Source organism: Psilocybe cubensis, chromosome 1 (genome assembly GCF_017499595.1).
Source record: "Psilocybe cubensis strain MGC-MH-2018 chromosome 1, whole genome shotgun sequence".
NCBI lineage: Eukaryota > Fungi > Basidiomycota > Agaricomycetes > Agaricales > Agrocybaceae > Psilocybe > Psilocybe cubensis.
This window is the reverse complement of record NC_062999.1, coordinates 241039-259563: the sequence shown is the minus strand read 5'-3', so window position 1 is coordinate 259563 and position 18525 is coordinate 241039. Positions and strand designations below refer to the sequence as shown.

Below are 18525 nucleotides of genomic sequence, written 5' to 3'. Positions count from 1 at the left end.
CCTTAGTGCCAGTCATGACGCTCACAAACTGCTGAATAATTTCTGGAGTAGCGGTGGAGGATCTAAAAAAATATGCCACCACTCTACGGACCTGGGCTTTCTTCTCCTCTAGTTCCAATCAATAGGGTGCTTTCATAAAGGGGAGACTCATTTCACGGCGTCCACTGCTCAGTGACTCATTATGGCGGTGTTCAGACCTATCTTGAGCTTCCAAACGTCGTACACTCGATCCAGATATCCGCCTTAGCTCGTGTTCGACGTCGTGGGACCAGTTCTGCTGCGTCTGATGCGGGATATTCTGCGGGAACCGCTGGGCGCTATTCCCTTCATTATTTGCAGAGAGTTCATGTTGCTGCCTATCGATGGCGGAATAACGGTGGTGTCTACTGGAGGAGTGTTCGTCCACATGAGGGTGATACACAGGACTGTTAAATGAAGGTAAATGTATAGTACAAAGGTTATAGAGCTTAATGCAAACCTTGTCACGTTCAACTCCCCGAAATCATGAGTGAATAACTGTAAAAAAAAGGCGGAAATTGAGTGTAATCTTTAAATTATGCATGTTGAACGATACCAACATCAATATCCGGAAAGTTCTCAATCTGAGGAAAGGGTCGTCTGCTGTGGTTGGGTAGTTGTTTGATGTCATCTGAAGCATCGGACGAGTCAAAGTCCTCAATTACAGACTCCATGGTATCGACTGTGAAAATTAGAAAGGGCTCCGAATCGTGTTTGCAACAATCATACTTAAGAATTTCTGATAACGAACAAATGCCCATTTCAAGATCGAAGAAAGATCTAGCAATCAAGCACACTGATTTCAATCACATCGAAGACACAGACCTCGGTAACAGTAAAATTTACTCAGGCTCCAGGTTCTAAACCTTCGACGTGATCAATCGGCCTTGTGGTTCAATCGATTGTGGGAGACTTTGCGAAGTCCTCGGATTAACTGTGTTTCTCCATTCTGCATACAATTTCAATTTGCACTAAAAAATACTCGCAGTGCTACAAATCCAACAATGGCTTACCGGGCTTAAGTGTAAATTCACCTTGCACTCTGTCTTCCCACACGTGTGCCTCATTGAACTCGTTGCGGGCAATGCGACATGGTGGGGCTCATAAGGTGTACATATACCTACAATACTACTTTAGCTAAGCCACGGCAATCTACGTGAGACATGTATATTTGCGTCTACTGAACAGCGTGGTTAATCTGAGAGAGTGGTTTGCATATGTGCATTCGAGTTCAACAACTCAATTATTACACAAATGAAACCAGCTTTACGTCTCACGGGGTAGTTGCCAGTGGTCTTTGTAGATAATGGGGAGGGGACTGGGAGGGGAGAGATGAGCGATTCAACTACACCGGATGCGCTGGCGTATTTCCGTACCCGAAAATTTCTAGGCATTCGGTGTAGATGAGATCAAGTGGTTGAGTTAATGCATTACGACGCTGTACATGTATATCGTGTGTCTCTCGAGAGAATTGTCACCGATAAAATAAACGGTAAAAACTCACATTGATTGGCAGCTCCACGCCGCACCCACTGTACTGCACGCTACACACCAGTCTGTGGGTCTCTACCAACCGGCTCCATGGCCAAATCGACGTGGATGGGGAGGTTTGTATCGATATGCGTTTGTTGGCGACGGTTGGTGGAGGGACGTGCGGCGGATGTGGGACACTCGCACGCGGTCGTCAAGGGCGGTGGTATGACCATTGGGGGGGGGGGGGGTGATGGACTGGACGGAGGCGCGGGATGGGTGCGGTGCGGAAGGTGTGGATGGTGCGAGGTACGGCGGCGTTGACGAGGGGGTGGGTGTCAGGTGTGAGCGGAGGGACATTGACGAGCGAGTGGTTGGATGCATGATGGCCATCATTGATAACTGGGTGGGTGAAGGTGTAAGCGGCGTTGACAAGCGAGCGGGTGGGTGAGGTGTAGGCGGCGTTGACAGCAGTGTGGGTCATTAACATGTGTGGGACGTGGGCGGCGTTGACGAGCAAGTGGGTGGCGTGGGCGATGTTGTTGACAGGCGTGCTGCAAGAACAAATGAGGGGGAGTACGTACCTAAACCCTACCCGTGTTGTCATTACCATACTCGTACCCTTCCTCTCCTTGTGTCGCGTGGGTCAGCGTCGGTAACGAGGAGGGGGATGGTGGCAAAAAAGTTGAGGTGGTGGTAAAGGCAAAAGGTGGCGGACAGTGCCTGGCATTCTCACAGGTGCGGTCAACAATTTTTCGTGACCGCCTGCCAAATTTGGCAGACGGTCACGAGGTTTTGCCGAAAGGCCGAACACGCGGATCACACCCTTGACGAGCAGGCTGAACGAGGCGCGTCAAAGATGGATTTATGGAATGTGTTTATGCCTCACTGGCATGTTAATTTCTGATACCATAGTAGTCATACATGTACAACGGTCCCAGAAAAACTTAATTAGAACTGATTTTTCAGACTTATATGTCTTCACACGCTCTCACATCCAACCGGTCCCTAAGTCACGTCACGACCGTCTCTATAATTATTGAAGGTGAGTCGGAAAAAGTGATTACAAGTTAGAGTACTGGTCCTTGTCGCATGTAATTGCATTCACGAAATGCAGACTTTAATAACACATAAAGTGGGCGCAAGTCAATTTGTTAAATTGTCAAAAAATGTACATTGTAACTGAAATAGGTAACGAGAGTGTGTACTAGAATACACATATTACGCTCCATCCCTCTTTCGGGACCTCTATGGTAGGAATGGACAACGTGACTGCCATTGGATTCAGCAGCTACAAAGTTAAATGGAGAAATACCTGTAGACAATGACTCGTTTAGCAGTGTGAGTGTGCCAACAGTAAAAGTGGACTCACGTAAATAAACGGTTATCGTGATTGAAGCTATAGGTCTCATCTGTTGGACGAACCTCGAATTGGAAAAACGGACGTGAGGCCAACCAAACAGGGTTGTACGCATTGATGGGGAGGTCCGGGACAAAACTTCTGCTAGAGCTCTCAATCTCCGAGGCGACGCGAAGACGAGGGAATGCACCCCGGTGCCTTCCAGTGATCTTTCGAAGAATGATCTGAACAGAGTCGATGGTTTGCAACCAAAACGAAAGGGAAGCAGCACGCCAGGCAGGCTGATGTACGATATACCTCGGAGCCGGGCCGCTGCTGGGTACAGCACCGTGTTCAACTTCATCCTCATAATCGCTTTCGTCACTACTCATGCCACCAATTCCCAAACGCTGAAGCATAGCGACATGGGGCTGGAGGAGTGGATGCTCTTGTGCAATGCCCAAGCGCTTATGGTAAAGCTACAAGATTCAGCAGTGTTAGTAGAAGTCTCTGGGGAAAGGGTTTAAGTCACACACGTTCTGCTTCCTCTGCCAGCGGCGCTTGGCAGTAGTCTCGGTTCTTCTATCAGCATCATCGGCGTTCTTTCTACGAAATGCTGCCTGGAGTGACTTCATATGCCGGAAGAAGAAATTCTGGACAAGGGGAAAGTAACTGTACCCCATCGATGTTGAGTTGATAAAATGCTTAGCAAAGACCCTTGAGGCGGACTGGTTCCAGGGACTCTTTGGAGAGCCAGTCAAGTCAATCCTGAAGGCAGAGATATCACAGCATAGTGGACGGACCTCCTCAATAGAGGAGTTCCACATGGATGCAAACGCGTCAAGTTCGTCTTTACTGGGTAAGTTTTGCATTTCCATGAAATCGTTACCCAGAAGCCGAGTAAGTTCTGCACGGATACGGCGCTGTATTTCCTTTTAATGTTGAATATTGCAAATTTGGGGAAAAATACTCACCATAAGTGCGATGTGGTCAGAAGAACGTCGTCGGGGTCCACTGGGCGGGTCTGATGGCCTTTCCCGACGTGAGCATGGGGCTTCTTGATTAACTCGAGTAGCGGCATTGTTTTGCGCCTCAACCTGTGCTGTCAGAGACTTTATGGCAGCCAGAATGGCACCAATATTTGCCTCCAAGCGTGTAAGGCGCACATTTGTGGCGTCAGTCATCATCTGAAAATGATATCACAATTAGTAAGTAGCGGAAAAGTTGTTTTGCATACTACATACCATCTCATGCTCGTCATTAGAGGGCATGTACTCGTCGTCAGAATCGTCATCAGTCTCGGATACATCAAGGGTTTGATCCATCTATTTTAAGAGAGTTAAAATGTCAAATATTGACTATACAAATCACTATACGAACATGTGCGTCTTCACCAGTGTTGCCAATATGCGCTTCTTCACTGGTGTTGCCAACATTCAAGTCCTGGTGTGTTTGAAAGAATATTAGTATATGATATTAATCACTACAATTCAGCCTTACCATAGTCACCATGCCATGCCCCGGGTCTGCAGCTTTGAATGAGCCATCGGATGACACCGAAGGAGTTGCAAAGGTGTTCTCGTCAGAATCAACCTCGTCGTAAAACCCGAAATGATTAACAAAGGTATCCTCCAACTGGGGGGAAAAGGTGCCTTGATATGCCGTTTGAAAGCTGTCCTCACTGCAATTTGAAGACGAAATCGATGGAGGGAACGACGTGAACGAGCTATCGGACAAGGCTGATACCGTGTTTAATGTCAGAGATCAAATTAAACATGTCATGGGTTCAAAATCACGTACGCTCGCGGTAACTGGCCGTGGGGGATGTAAGGTGTGCGTTGTCGCTGGTGTAGAAACTTCTGAAGGACATCTTGACTTGTGCTGGTCCAAGCACTAGATACTGAGCACTGAGGGAAAACATAATTGACAAACCAGACGTCTTTTATATCTTCCAACGATGGGCTTACCATCGGGCAATTCAATGAGCAATTCTCTTCAATCTGCCTCATGTTGAGACACATTTCTTTGACCATGAACTCCCCGTCTTCTAGGAGAGAGATATGGGTACATGAGGTGGCGGTATAATACATACGACGCTCTTTTCACATTGATTTGGGATCCAATGACACAAAAATGTAAAATTAATGGCTCAAGCCATTTTTTTCTTCACACCAAAAGTTAATCAAGTCAGAGTATCCTGTTTCGGGAAACGTACCTTCAAATCGGATGGTAAAATTTTACTCTGAAAAGCGAATTGTATCTTCCAAATCTAGGTATCAGCTGACAGAGAACGTTTAGAATTATCTGTTTATCTTGATGATTCATGCCGCACATCTTAATCAAGCCTCTGAAATTTCATACAGCGGACCGCAATGTGCTTGACACACACTGGTGGACTTTCTTTGTCTAACGAATGAGTCGAAGCCAATGAGGTCCACACATTCTGCTTGTATTTATTAATAGTACTACAGTGCCACTTTCTTTGACAGAGCCACAAAACGTCACTCTCACCTTCGTATCGGCTGGTGTATAATCGACGTATGAATGGCTGAAACGCTTTGACAGTTCTAGAAGGGCAGTTGCCAGTCACACGGTGTGATTGACATCCTTTGTCCTGATCAGAGAAGACTTTGACATCCTTTGTCTTGATCATAGAAGACTTAACTTACGCGTGTGATTGACGTACTTTGTCTTGATCATAGAAGACTATCACAGGCCCACTTCTTTTCTTTGTTCATAGAGTCTATAAATATTCTGAAGTGAAGGAAGTTCCACATATTTTTTCAGCTGACACACGCAGCATGCTTCGTCAACGTGTGTCGGTAACCTCTAGATCGCCTTTTCAGGCGTTAGTCTGATCATTGCCCCGATTTTACTGATCAGATCATTGTTAATGGGCTAAAATGCACAACGTGGTATGATAAGCGAGACCGCCTCCTGTTAATGCTAAGGGCAGTGTGATATTATAAATGACCTTAAGATAAGATAACGTACACTAGGGATTCAGACTTGTCATAGACGACGTGAGGAAACAATTGATAGAGGCTTTGGAGTTGTTTAAGCATACCAAAAACACTGATAGCACCACACATTATGCTTCTACGGGCAATCTGTGCACTAAGTTGTATGATTAGACTGTATATCGTGATACTAAACACAAATAAAAGAGACAATAGAACACTTTAAATGCCTTTAATGGCTTCGATTTTTTGTCATTTACCAAGTTTAGCATGCTTAGGACACTTAGTTCCACAAGAAAGTAGATATGTAAACTTCTAGAAAAGGTATAGAACTCTTCTAGCTTAATATTACTTGATTTCTTAAGACATAGAAAAGTATAAATTACAGTGGAAGTTGTGCTTTCTTAAATGAACAAATAGCGCCCTTATCTTCTCTCTTACAAGCCTCTCACCAAATATGCCTCCTCGTAAAACAGCTCAGTCAAAAGGGTACATGACGTCTCATGCAGATCCGGGTCGTGTTGAGTGCACCTGGTGCACAAACATGTACCTTCCTCGTGGAATTGGAGCTCATGAACGACGATGCGTACTCAATCCAGCCAATTCAAACCATCACACACCGGAAATTGACACAGAATTTGTTGCTCTTGCTGAGCAAGAGGGCAGAAATGGAAAGATGGTACCTACTTCTGTGCATACATATTTCTAATGCTTGTATTTCTAATAGTTGACAATGCAATCCGAATTGCTCAACAACAACATCCAAACAATTATCATGAGGCCAGTATATTACCAGAAGTACCAAACTTTCCAAATATATTCTCCGAAGGTAAGCACCATTTAATTGATAGAAAAACAGATAAAAAGCTACTCATGATGTTGTAATTTAGAAATGCAAGAGGATTCCGAATCAGATGTCCATTTTGAGCAAGCTCGAAGTACCACGCCCCAATTTCAAGACATACACATTAAGTATCACCCAAGCTCCCAAATTCCGGATGCAAATTATACTTTTGACGAATACTGCGAGCTTGACAGCGAAGGCGATTCACCGTTAAAATCTGTCAATGTGGACCAGAGGCCTTGGCGCCCATTCCGTACACGTCTTGACTTCGAGTTTGCGGAGATATTTCTCAGCGCCCATCTGAGTCATGATCAGTTAGAGGTACTTATTGCCCTAATTCATCAAGCCATCGCATCACCGAATGAATTCACTCTGAAAACTGATGCCAATTTAACTCAAATATGGACTTTTGCACGGGAAACCCGTGCACAGGGAGTACGTGCGCACTACAACTTGATTTAACAATTTATTATTCACCAGATAGCTGTTGGCAACTGGATTAGTTTATCAAGACTCCCATTTCGGTCGATTACAAGGGTGAAAGCCTTACCTACAATGTGTGGTACCGTCCCCTATGGGAATGGTGCCGTGAACTTCTTCTGGATCCAGCACTTGTCCAAAGGTTTCACTGGAATGCAGAACAGTTGTTTATGTATAAAGGAGAGAGGTTTGAGCGCATAATTGATGAGCCATGGACTGCAAACACTTGGTGGGACATCCAGGTATCACAATTTTAATACTTCATTGAGAATCAAGTCTATGTACTCACAAAATGTTTAATATGTTAAAGTCACGGCCAGATATTCCAAATGACGCTAGTTTGATGTTCATCAATCCTTGGGCAGATAAATCCCAATTATCATCCTTCGGAACAGTCAAAGGCTATCCTGTCATGGTAAGATGTGCAAACCTTCCTGTTGATATTCGGAATGGAACTGGAGTTGGAGGAGGTCGACTCATTGGCTGGTTACCCATTGTATGTCTCTATTTTATTAAAGATTCAATATCTCTCAAATAGCCCATACCTTTGCTAATAATATTTGAATTTCTCTCATTATATTAGCCAGACGAGGATTCAGCCCATACTCACAAAGCCAGCTACGTTGACCTCAAACGGTTAATTTGGCACAAGGCCGTACACAAAATTCTACAATCAATTGAAGCGCCAGCAACCTTTGGAGCTGCAATCAAATGCGGAGATGGAAAAATTCGAAATATTTTCCCTCATATTCTCTCAATATCTGCTGACTACGAAGAACAGTAAGCTATGTTATTAAAGTAGAGTTCTATAGCATAACTAACTTTTGTTTTTATTGACAGGACAATGATGGCATTGACACGAGGTCGAACAGGACTGTTTCCTTGCCCAATTTGTTTAGTTCCAAATTCCAAGCTCTCCAACATTTCAACTGTGTATCCTCGACGCACAACCTCTCAAATGCGTCAAATTTACATTCGTTCCCAGAGTTTAAATGCAACAGAGAGCGAAGAGCTGCTTAAATCGTATGGGATTACGGATGTTATGGTATATTTCAAATAAGCGCCCATTAGCAGGGTGATTGTTTACTCTGGTGCTGAAATTATATTTCATGTTTTTAGAATGTGTTCTGGGATATAAGCCGAACCGATATATACAAAGCACTCTCCTTTGATGTGCTACATGCTTATGATGGGGGACTATTCAAATCACATATGTTGGTGGAGCTGAAAGCTGTGCTCAGGGATCTAGGTAGGGATGCTGAGGTTGGTGTAGATCTTGGTCTGCAAAGTATCCCCCCATGGCCTTCACTCAACCACTTTGATGCACTAAACAAAACCGGAGAAATGTCTGATGGACGAAAGTTTGAACACCTATCCAAGGTTATCATTTTTGCTGCTCAACATGTGTTGACTGCTGAAGCTTCTCCACGTGGATATTTACTACTACGGCTAATTCGGAGCTACCTAAACCTTCGAATGTTTGCTTCACTAACTCTGCAAACGGAAACATCAATCAGTAATGGCCGGAAATATCTTGAAATATTCAGCAAAACTCTTCAGGTGTGCTTCTTTTATAAATATTGGGTTGTGGCTTACTTTGTCACAAATTTTAACAAAATAGTTGTATGCATCTGAAAGTCCGGAGAAGTCTTGGAATTTTCCCAAGGCACACACGCACCAGCATATATTTGATGACATTCTTAATAAAGGTGTAACTCGCAACTATAATACAAAGCCATATGAGAAGGCAAATGGACCATTGAAAAAGTTTTATCAGAACCATACCAATTTCAAGAATGTAGCACCACAAGTAAGCCATGAATTACATTATGTTATGTGAGCAGTATCTGATACATAACTGAATCACTACATCTTTTTAACTCATCAGATTCTCCAAGTTAACAAAATGGATCTTGTGTCAAATATTGTACGTGAGGGAATAGACTTACTCGATGTTTCTATGGAGAAAAATACAGAAGATGCAGAAGAACGAGACGGCCTAGACCTGCCAGCAAAATCTAAGCCTGGGAATGACCATATACATCTTGGATCAAAGCTCCCTTCCATTACATTATCTGAACTTGAGCTGGAAACTATCCACTCACAAGATGCTGCATTTAATTTATTCCGACGAAGGCTGGGTCAATCACTCTCACAAACTGTTGGAAGTAGAGTTTTGTTGAGTACAGATCATCCAGTAAGTGATTAACCTTTATCAGACTTAGACTTCTGCATGCAATTTGAAGCATTGAACTAACATCAAATTTCTCAATATTCAGATCACACCCTATCAGTCTATTGAGGTATTCTATGAATCACTCATTGACTGGCGGGTAGAAAGCAATATACTCCGAACCAATCCTAAATTCCATCATAAAGAACGATATGATTTTGCTCTTATCAAGGTTGATCAAAAGCAATGCATTTTTGTGCAGCTTTTGTATCTATTTGGTATTGAGCTACATAATCAAACATATTATATGGCACTAGCCTTGCCTATGGACGTTCCCCGATCCTTATTGGCTCGCCGACGCGACATAGACTTGGGATTAATCAGGGTTCGGTCTCGGCCAAGATCATCAGCTGTTTTTATACATGCTGATACAATCATTTGGGGTGCACTTTTATCCAAAAATCACAGCACAGATGTCACTGGATTAGAATTTTTGGTCAATGATCTCATTGATCAGGATATGTGGGAGCGCTTAAATCCAGATTTAGGTCATGTAGAATTGATTAATCATGCAAATGTGTAATATACTGTTAGCCTTGCTATTAATTGTACTTGTCTTTGTACTCAGTCACCCAAAATAAAGGTATTTTCTTAAGAACTGCTGCGCTTTCATATATACTTAGGCATATCAAACTAAAAGACTTAATTTCGGCCCAACGGTAACACATCGGCACATCCTAAAATGCAAGTAAAGAAGAATGCGACATCGTGAGAAAGTTCACAGCCGTGAGAAAGTTGACTTAGAACAAATCAATCGCACATGGTAACAGGCGTTTGGAGAGCGGCATGGCTAAATTCAACGACTTAAACATAGATACAATTAATTTGTAGTATAGAATAGCACTCCATCATGTTAGAATGCACTCACATATCAGGTGGAGGTCTCAATAGATAGTTGCTCATGTGGTATCAGTGTAATTTCATGTGCATTAGCGATGAATTAATAAATTGAGAATCCCTTTACCATCAACCGGGTGCATTGATCAAAGTGGCATGTGGCTACAACAGGCTTATCTGCTAATCATATTGCATGCGCTTCCAAGCAGCATGAGTCTCAGACTATTCTATGTCAATGAATTATAAGAAAAATGATGCCTAAAATACAATACTTTCACATCTACCTTGTTATCAGTAGATAGAAGACATTGTTTATTAGTTAATTTGGAAGCAGGCAGAAGGGAGATTCTTATAAAAAAACAAGCCAAAGGTCTATGTAGACATAATCTACCTACATTAAAGCAATGGCCCGTCGTCGTATCCAAGGTCCAAGCTCTGCTAGAAGTATATCTGGCAGTAACCCAATGCTATCACGCACTAGCACTCCTCCTCTTATTGTGGATTCAATGCCAGGACTTGCTGCAGATCCAGGAACATTATTCTCACTAGATACCTCTTCTTCCAGCGCTTCCTTGCCACCAAATAATCCTTCAGAATCTTTTGCTGTTCCCCAATTTCTAGACATGACACAGCTCTATAAGGTGTGGTTCATTCGCATTTCTGTATGTTATAACAGAAAATGAATTATTTTGACATATTCTAGGCCTACTGTACACTGCAAAAGGACTACTCGTCTCTACAGACTGCAAACTCACAGCTTAAAGCGGAGGTTGCAGATCTAAAGCTCCAGCTCACACGTCAACCAAAGCGTGTGCAGAATGCTAAAAATGCAAGTATTCCAGGCACTGTTGTAGACCCAATTTCATCCGAAGTAGACCCTGCTGTTACAGATATGGCACTGGACGTTAAAAAATGGGGGCGGTATTTTGGACTTTTTTACAATCTCTTTGTTACACCTGCCATGTTTTCTCCAACATTACCTACTGCATCATTTGCCTTGGACAGCATTGAGCGTTACAAATCGCCAGCTAATGAGGCTATTGGAGCAACTCTAGAGCTTTACGAGCACATTCCCTCCAAGTATCATCCAATTATGCGGTTGGCGTCTAGCTCAAAGGGTAAAACATTTCTCCGATTGGTAAGTCATTGATATTTTAAATTAAACAAGCTGTCAATAGAATGCTAATATTTTGTTGAATGGTTGCAAATTACATTGACAGTTCAGGGAAGGACTCAGTGCTGGTCGGTCCACTTCATTATCGATGCTTCGAATGTCTTGTGCAGCCAGTATTTTTGGCCTTCCGACACATTACTTTGATCCCAAATTTACATCCCAACGAATCAAGATGCCGGAAATTCAGAAGCTTTTGGGATTTGATGTCGCATTTGCTAACTCGGAAGCAGGAAAGGCCTCACCCGAAAAGGCTTATGCTCGCTTTCCACCTATTTTGTGTAAAAATGGTGATACTTCGCGTGTTGACCATAGATTTCGAAACGAGTCTTTATATATGGTATGAACACTTATTTACTTATGCTTTTTAATTACCAGGCTCACACTAACTATGGGGGCACGTTGTAGACTGCTCGTGCTACGCTTTTTGGAAAGACATCCGCTATGGACAAGGACAATGCTGTTTCTCGGGCCTCAAGCTTTTATCTAGGGTCGGACAAGCCTGCAAAGACAACATTTGGTTTAATTGCAAATATTTGCGGATTTGTAAGTTGTTAGACCATCTACCTTATTTGTTATATACGTTCATCTATTATCAGTGCAGATATATTTTATCTAGCGACAAATCCTTTGGCGGATCAGGAATTGGACCCGATACAAAAATTGACTACAATGCCGAAATCAATTATTACAAAATGTACCTCACCCAACTTCATGCAAATCCGGCAACTACAGCGTATGTTGTTCGACTTCTCAAAGAGTGGGACAGTGAAGTATTTGCTGTCAATATTTCGGCACATGGACAATCCGGACAGGACGGGGATGGAGAGGTTATTGAGTTAGATCAAGCTGCCGAAATTGAGCGAGACATGGAGCGTCTGCGTCTTGAAGCAGAATCTGAATTTGCTGTGTCTTCACATTCTGACACATTTGATGGAGAGGATTTTGATGAAACGGAGGATGCAAACAACGACATTGAAGGTCAAAATACACGCGCGTGTAAGTCATAAATTTAACTGGGGTTCTATCATTATTTTTTGTGATTATGTTTGTTAATACTGCACTAATTTATCCGGCTTATAGTACTTGTTCCTATCCATAGGACTACAGAAGCAGAGTACTTCGATAACTTTGAGGAAGAAACACATCACGACGATGCACATCCACTCATTGATGAACAGCCTTGCAACAATCTAACTTTATTAGATTCTGATATCAATGTCAACCCGACGATTATCAATGCTATGCAGAACAGTCCATTGACACTTGCCGACGACCCCTTGACAGAATCCCTGCCTTCTCAAGCCAATCCATCAGAACCCGTTGCAACATTGACAAAACGGTTAACACGCACCGAATCTAGAGCTATAGCATCTCGTCTAGCCGTGGAAGAAAGATTTCCAGCCCAGAATTCTTTTCACACAATCCATACCTCCCATCATTCCGATGACAATGCCAATAATTCCTCTCCCACCAATCATGACCCAGGCACACAACGAGGTGGAAAGTCTTCAACACGGTCCCGGGGTTCTGGAAAAAGAGGACGGAAATAACTTATTACTGTCGATGTCCCGTTGATAATATTAGTAATGACATCCAGTGTGAATTTTAAATTGAACTTACTGTCATTATCTGACTGCTATTAGTCCCTTGAAAATTGTGGTTACTGTAAAAGCAAAAGTTGATCTAATCCGATATGTGAGGCATATTTGATTTGTGAGGTGTATCCGATTTGCAAGGCGCATCCGACTTGCGAGGCAAAGAGTGACACCTTCAAGAGTCAAATGTTGACGAAGGTACGAGTTAACCTTTCTTAACAGTTTACTGTCCAGCGAAATGGCTCAGTGGTTATAAAGGTAAGCAGTGTGTATACAACGACTTTCAAGGTAATGCGTTCGAATCCCGGTAAGTGCATCCTCCTAATTAACACTCTCCAATTACAAATCTGGTTTAAAGGTACGCGATAAAGGCAAACAATGCTCCTATCTTCTTTTGATCATGTTTGACTCTTCTCATTTTACGGGTCGCCTAATCTTGTCTAATGCATCTTATCAGGTGTTTGTTGCCTGATCATGGCCTACCTGATCACGTTGGTGCTTAATGATCATGCGACTACAATTCTGATCAGGCATTATCATACAAATTTAGCATCAACGGCATTATCGGCCTGATCATGCACCTGGGGAGTTTCCGACATGCACTTGGGAATTTCAAAGTCGCTTGGCTTGCTTAGTGATACACAGTTAATTTAGTACCATCCCAGAACTCCGTTGTGCATGTAAAAATCACGCTGGGCTCGTCCATAATAGGCAGCGCGTTCACAACAAAAATTCATGTTATTAAATCTTATCTTCTGGACTGTTTTTAGTTAGTTAGACTCCTCCATTGGAACATCTTCCTCGCTAGCCTGGGACAACTCGTGTGCAACCCTGTACGCCCCCTCCGTCCAGTCGTCGATAGTGATTGGATTAAAGCTTCCTATCATCTGTCGTCCTGGGTCGGACTCAATGAACCTGAAGAGTAAATGTTACTTGGGTAAATCACAATCTGACCAATTAAATTGTTACCGTGCTGGTCCGCGGATATACATCACTTCGTTCTGTATCATCCTCTCTTCGTCGGCATTTTGAGGACTAGGACAGTTCTGTTGACATTGAAATCAGACTCAATATTTTTGATTAGAGAATGGGATGTACCACACAGAAATCGCCCAAGCATTCCATCATATTTCTGCTGAACACGGCATGTCTGTGTAAATTTCGATGTTCGTTGGCCTTGTTGTATTTCGAATTCGCTTTTTTGTCCTGTATAGCAGATAGTGAGACACAAACAAACGAGCGATACACGGTCATAAAACTTACAAAACTTTGAACCATCTGGTGAATTTTGAGAGCGTTAATTCCTTCAAAGTATGGCACCCGGAAATATTCATAATTATTAGAATAAAGTAGCTCCTTCAAATCCGCCGTCTGTATAGTAACAGGCCCAGGTAGACGTCTTGACCTTGGAACTCTGGGAGCCTTCTGATGAAGATTGACGTAGTGTGCAGGCCTTTTAATCTCTAGCTCACCAACTAAGAGAAGTGAGAGGCCCTGCGGATAGCTGGGAAGGTCTGGATCATAGATCTGGGTGAAGAATTGGGTAAACGCATTATTATGAGAATATAAGTAAATAATCACTGTATCCCAATCAACTATCTCGCGACGTAGTCTTGGCCAGTAAACCTCAAACCCACGGAGATTGTACTTCAACAATCGGATTTCATACGAAGGTGACCGTCGGGTCATGTTTATTGTATTAGATTGGCACACAATTGCTACAAGCGCCCGTGGATTGACATAGACCTTTTGACCTACGATTCTTTATATCAGATTGTTGTGGTATTTGTCATAATGAGTTTTGGAGTTACCGTTGTATAAGCAACATGAGCTATCCACATCAAAACCTGCTAGGATTTCGGAGGGGGAAACATAAAGCCGCATTATGATTTGTATAGGACGTATTGGCCATGTAGCTTGGAAGGTGTTAATAAACCCATTCAAAGACAAATGGGCGAAAAACGTACTGTAGATGGTTATAGTATTTGCTCGCCGAACGCAAGTCATGTGAAAAGGAAGGGTGCGTCGGATGGAATTGTATATCTCCTCCATTTTTTGAAGAGCCTGACACCAAGAATAGATAACAAATCAAATTATGTGTTTCAAGGCAAACGATGTAGACAAACCTCGCTGTGAGTGATCCCGTACAGGAACAGGTCAATGTCGGAGCCTTGGTAAGCGGATGACTGATATAGCTCATTTAATTCAAAATTGGTGGTAGAAGAGCTCAGAGGAGGTGATAAACAGCCCAAAACCGAACCCCCAGCTACAGCCATATTGTCCCAGTTAGGTAATCTTGATAAGGCGCCATGAGTAAAGACTTCAAAGTTTCTTTGAAACATTTCGAGTGTTGGAACAATAGCACGGCTACCACGGGGCCTCAGCATGTCGGGACCCAGTGGCAGAAGATGGCGGGTCGGAAATTCCTCAGTACTCCCGTCGGAAAATGACCAAACATAGACAGCTTCCGTCTCTGAGCGTGGGCGGGATCGAAGGACATTGTCGTGGAGCTCAAAAATATCAATCAGACCTAAATAAGGGTCTGCAGTGAGCTTTGGGTGCTGCCGGAACTGCGCAAACCAATGGCGCAGCTGTTGCTCAGATCGAAAGCAATCGAAAAGTGCGACATTTACATCCTCCCGACTGGCATCTAGAGGGAGTTCTGCGAGGGAGATTAAGAAATCGTCGACGAGTTCGGGAAAGGTAGCCATGATAACACGTATTAATAAAGCAATCGTTATTCACTGCCCTTTATATACTGCCAGAAACCGCTGACCAAGAGCAGTATGACAACAAACAGTGTGGACATTGAAGGGAAAAATATAATTGACAAAGGAAGAGGTTCTACATCAATCTAGATATTACTGTACACCATCGGTTCTAGTAGCAGGTAGCGCGAGGGCTCCAGAACCTGTGACTATACCGGATAGTGTGAACGCGTACAAAGAATGACCGGGAGAAGTTGGCGGCGATCCCATAAGGGCGGTAGAGGATGAAGTAATCTGGGTTGTTTCGGTAGGATCCAAGACTGTTGAAATCATCGCTACTGAGCTGGAAGTCGATGTTTGCCACTCAAGCTGGGCTTGGCCGTAAATTGTTGTTCCAATTGTAACAAGAATTAGGATGATTGCTTGAGTAGGTGTCAAGTGAAGGATATTGGCACTGGACGTCGAATCCACTGGATGAACTGCGGGCTCATAGGCTAGTAAAACAGTGAGTCAGTAATGGACCGGGCTGCGTCAAGGGATACCAATGCACTTACTAGTACATCTGACCCAATGCCCGATTCTCCCTCGTTATCTATGAGCCCGATATGGATATTAATAGCACGAGGGTCGCGCGAAGGAATCCACGGATCGAAGGGGTGAACAATAGCAAAGACAAATGGTCGGCGTTCCACAAAGCCAAATGTTATTGTTTGAATTGGGGCTGTAGACACAATCAGCATGTGTAGGTATCCAAACTTTCAACACAATTGTACTAACCTCTGAAACGATGCCCGTCAATGCTAAAGGTTCTGGATATCTCCCCAATTCCGAATGTCGCAAATGCTACGTACCCATCAGAATGGCCAAAGGCAACTGTATCCTCGTCAATAAAAATAATATCAACAATCAGATTTCGCGGAGGGTTTCTCGTCGAGAGGCCATAGCGTGTTGTACTGAGTAGACGCCGATGGGTAGTGGAATAAAAGTCAATTCCATCGGTAAGATTCATGACAGCCAAGCGCTCTCCAGAGGGAGAGATTGCAGCTGAGCCCAAGCTAATAGTATTAAGTAGCGTTAGTACACACCGTCAACCAATGAGATAAACAGCACCCACAAAGTATTGTCCCTCAATTGTATGGACCACTTCGGGTTGAAGTCCCTCAGGCTGAATGCCCTGTTTAACATATTCAACTTCGATCACTCGTAGAAATATTAGGAAAACATACATGATCCCCTTTCGTCCTAAAAATGTGACAATAACTATTCGTTTGGAAGCAAAAAACACACCACGCGCAAGCTGATATTCGGTGAAGTTTTGAATATCGCTCTGCAATGGCAGATTTAATTTTTCCAATGTCCCGAGATCGTCTGAGACTATTAAGATATTTGAGTGGCGTCATTGAACAAAAATAAAGGTATCTTACACATAAAAGGGTCCTTAACAATGGAAAGCGACTGTCCATGGCCAATAGCAAGACTTCCACCATCTGGGCTGAACTGCAGAAGGTGTATATATCCCGAGATCTCTGCCGTGTCTACATTGTTGATCTGTACCACAGCATCAAATCAGTGAAAAAACCTCAACAAATGAAAAAATCTTACACCGTTTGGTATGATAGTGATTCTATGCAAGCACCCGTTTGCTGATCCACAGAAGATTGTGGCTGGTTGTACAGGATGCCATACAAGAGCACGTATTGGTGCTCCGCTCTCATACATGCAAATCCGGCCCCAAGATGATTCAGTTCGGTGAGCGTAAATCTATTAGACGGCATCAGTGATACCAGACAAAAGTACGGCCACAAAGTCACATACTTCGAGTAAGCCGACATCGTTTCCTATCGCCAAAAACCGGCCGTCCGGTGACAGCTTGAGAGAATAGGCAGGGTTCGATCCATGCGTGGTGACGATACCATTCAGCTGTACGTGGGAGCTTCCGTAGAATATGCGCAAAGAGCTCATGGTGTTGAAAGACGGGTACACTCAATGGTTGTCTCCCTGGATATGCTCTCTGAAGTTATATAGAGTGCCAGTGATTGTCAATTATATTATGAGGAGAATCTACCAACTTGTTAACTGACCGCATGATTCGCATCCACCTGGTCTATAAACAGCACACGGACATTGTGACAATTTACCAGGATGGCTTGGCACTATTTCGGCGACGGATTACTTCAGAAGCTGTTCAAGTTATCACCTAACCGATCGACAATCATTTTCAAAGGTAATCTGTTGGAATCGTCGATTTCAATGCAGTTTCATTGATCAATTTTCACTGGATAACTTTTGAAAAATCTCCGCCTTGAGTGAAAAAGATCCAGGAAAAACACGATGTCAACACGACTTTCGATTAAAACGGTCACATATGAAGGAATAAAAGTGCTATGAGAACCGAATACGCATCAATCGCCATTTGAACTACCCAGTTGCTTGTACTCAACAATAATGGTGAGCGTCTTGACTTCCATTGGTCTACATCGTGAATCTTACGAGAATTTTTGCTTGTCGCAGCTGACGCGCCACGAGACCGAACTGGTTGCCGAGTTTACCAACCTTAATAGAGGCCAAGCAGTGATCAGGTCTCGACGATTAAGGGACATCGTAAGTTGTCACTTACATTTGAGAATTTCACGCTAAAAGAATTGCAAGGCCGTCGTACGCAAGGGCCTACACTATCCATTGACCACTGGAAACCCTGTGCTTCTGCATTGTACTCCGATCATTGATGCAGGCCGACCCAACGACCTTCCTGTATTTGACTTGTCGGGCAAGCTCTCAAACCCCAACAATGTTCCAACAACATCCACAGTCGTTACGGTTGACCGTAACCGCTTCTTAATTCTGGGCTACTATGACCCTCTACTCCC

General features: G+C 43.3%; 5 protein-coding genes across 5 annotated transcripts; 2 read left to right on the top strand and 3 right to left on the bottom strand.

The window, feature by feature from the left end:
* Positions 1–2787: 2787 nt before the first annotated feature.
* Positions 2788–4697, bottom strand: JR316_0000064 (uncharacterized protein; the record flags this gene model as incomplete). Its single annotated transcript, XM_047885880.1, has 9 exons — positions 2788–2803; positions 2861–3306; positions 3364–3480; positions 3631–3750; positions 3802–4014; positions 4072–4152; positions 4208–4270; positions 4328–4566; positions 4628–4697. 9 exons carry the CDS (start codon positions 4695–4697, stop codon positions 2788–2790), a joined length of 1365 nt encoding a protein of 454 aa, XP_047753626.1.
* Positions 4698–6244: 1547 nt separating this feature from the next.
* JR316_0000063 (uncharacterized protein) lies at positions 6245–9867 on the top strand (the record flags this gene model as incomplete). The annotated part of the gene is made up of 12 exons (XM_047885879.1): positions 6245–6466; positions 6515–6616; positions 6678–6812; positions 6866–7066; positions 7135–7353; positions 7422–7607; positions 7695–7891; positions 7952–8156; positions 8231–8671; positions 8733–8921; positions 9000–9308; positions 9391–9867. The coding sequence occupies 12 exons, from the start codon at positions 6245–6247 to the stop codon at positions 9865–9867; spliced, it is 2883 nt and encodes a 960-aa protein (XP_047753625.1).
* A 718-nt stretch (positions 9868–10585) lies between these two features.
* On the top strand, positions 10586–12905 carry JR316_0000062 (uncharacterized protein; the record flags this gene model as incomplete). Its single annotated transcript, XM_047885878.1, has 6 exons — positions 10586–10822; positions 10885–11319; positions 11402–11692; positions 11761–11898; positions 11952–12351; positions 12436–12905. The coding sequence occupies 6 exons, from the start codon at positions 10586–10588 to the stop codon at positions 12903–12905; spliced, it is 1971 nt and encodes a 656-aa protein (XP_047753624.1).
* An 815-nt stretch (positions 12906–13720) lies between these two features.
* On the bottom strand, positions 13721–15661 carry JR316_0000061 (uncharacterized protein; the record flags this gene model as incomplete). The annotated part of the gene is made up of 5 exons (XM_047885877.1): positions 13721–13865; positions 13920–13996; positions 14049–14156; positions 14214–14477; positions 15077–15661. The coding sequence occupies 5 exons, from the start codon at positions 15659–15661 to the stop codon at positions 13721–13723; spliced, it is 1179 nt and encodes a 392-aa protein (XP_047753623.1).
* A 150-nt stretch (positions 15662–15811) lies between these two features.
* Positions 15812–17620, bottom strand: JR316_0000060 (uncharacterized protein; the record flags this gene model as incomplete). The annotated part of the gene is made up of 6 exons (XM_047885876.1): positions 15812–16152; positions 16209–16379; positions 16436–16713; positions 16885–17032; positions 17083–17206; positions 17474–17620. The coding sequence occupies 6 exons, from the start codon at positions 17618–17620 to the stop codon at positions 15812–15814; spliced, it is 1209 nt and encodes a 402-aa protein (XP_047753622.1).
* Between the last annotated feature and the right edge of the window lie 905 nt (positions 17621–18525).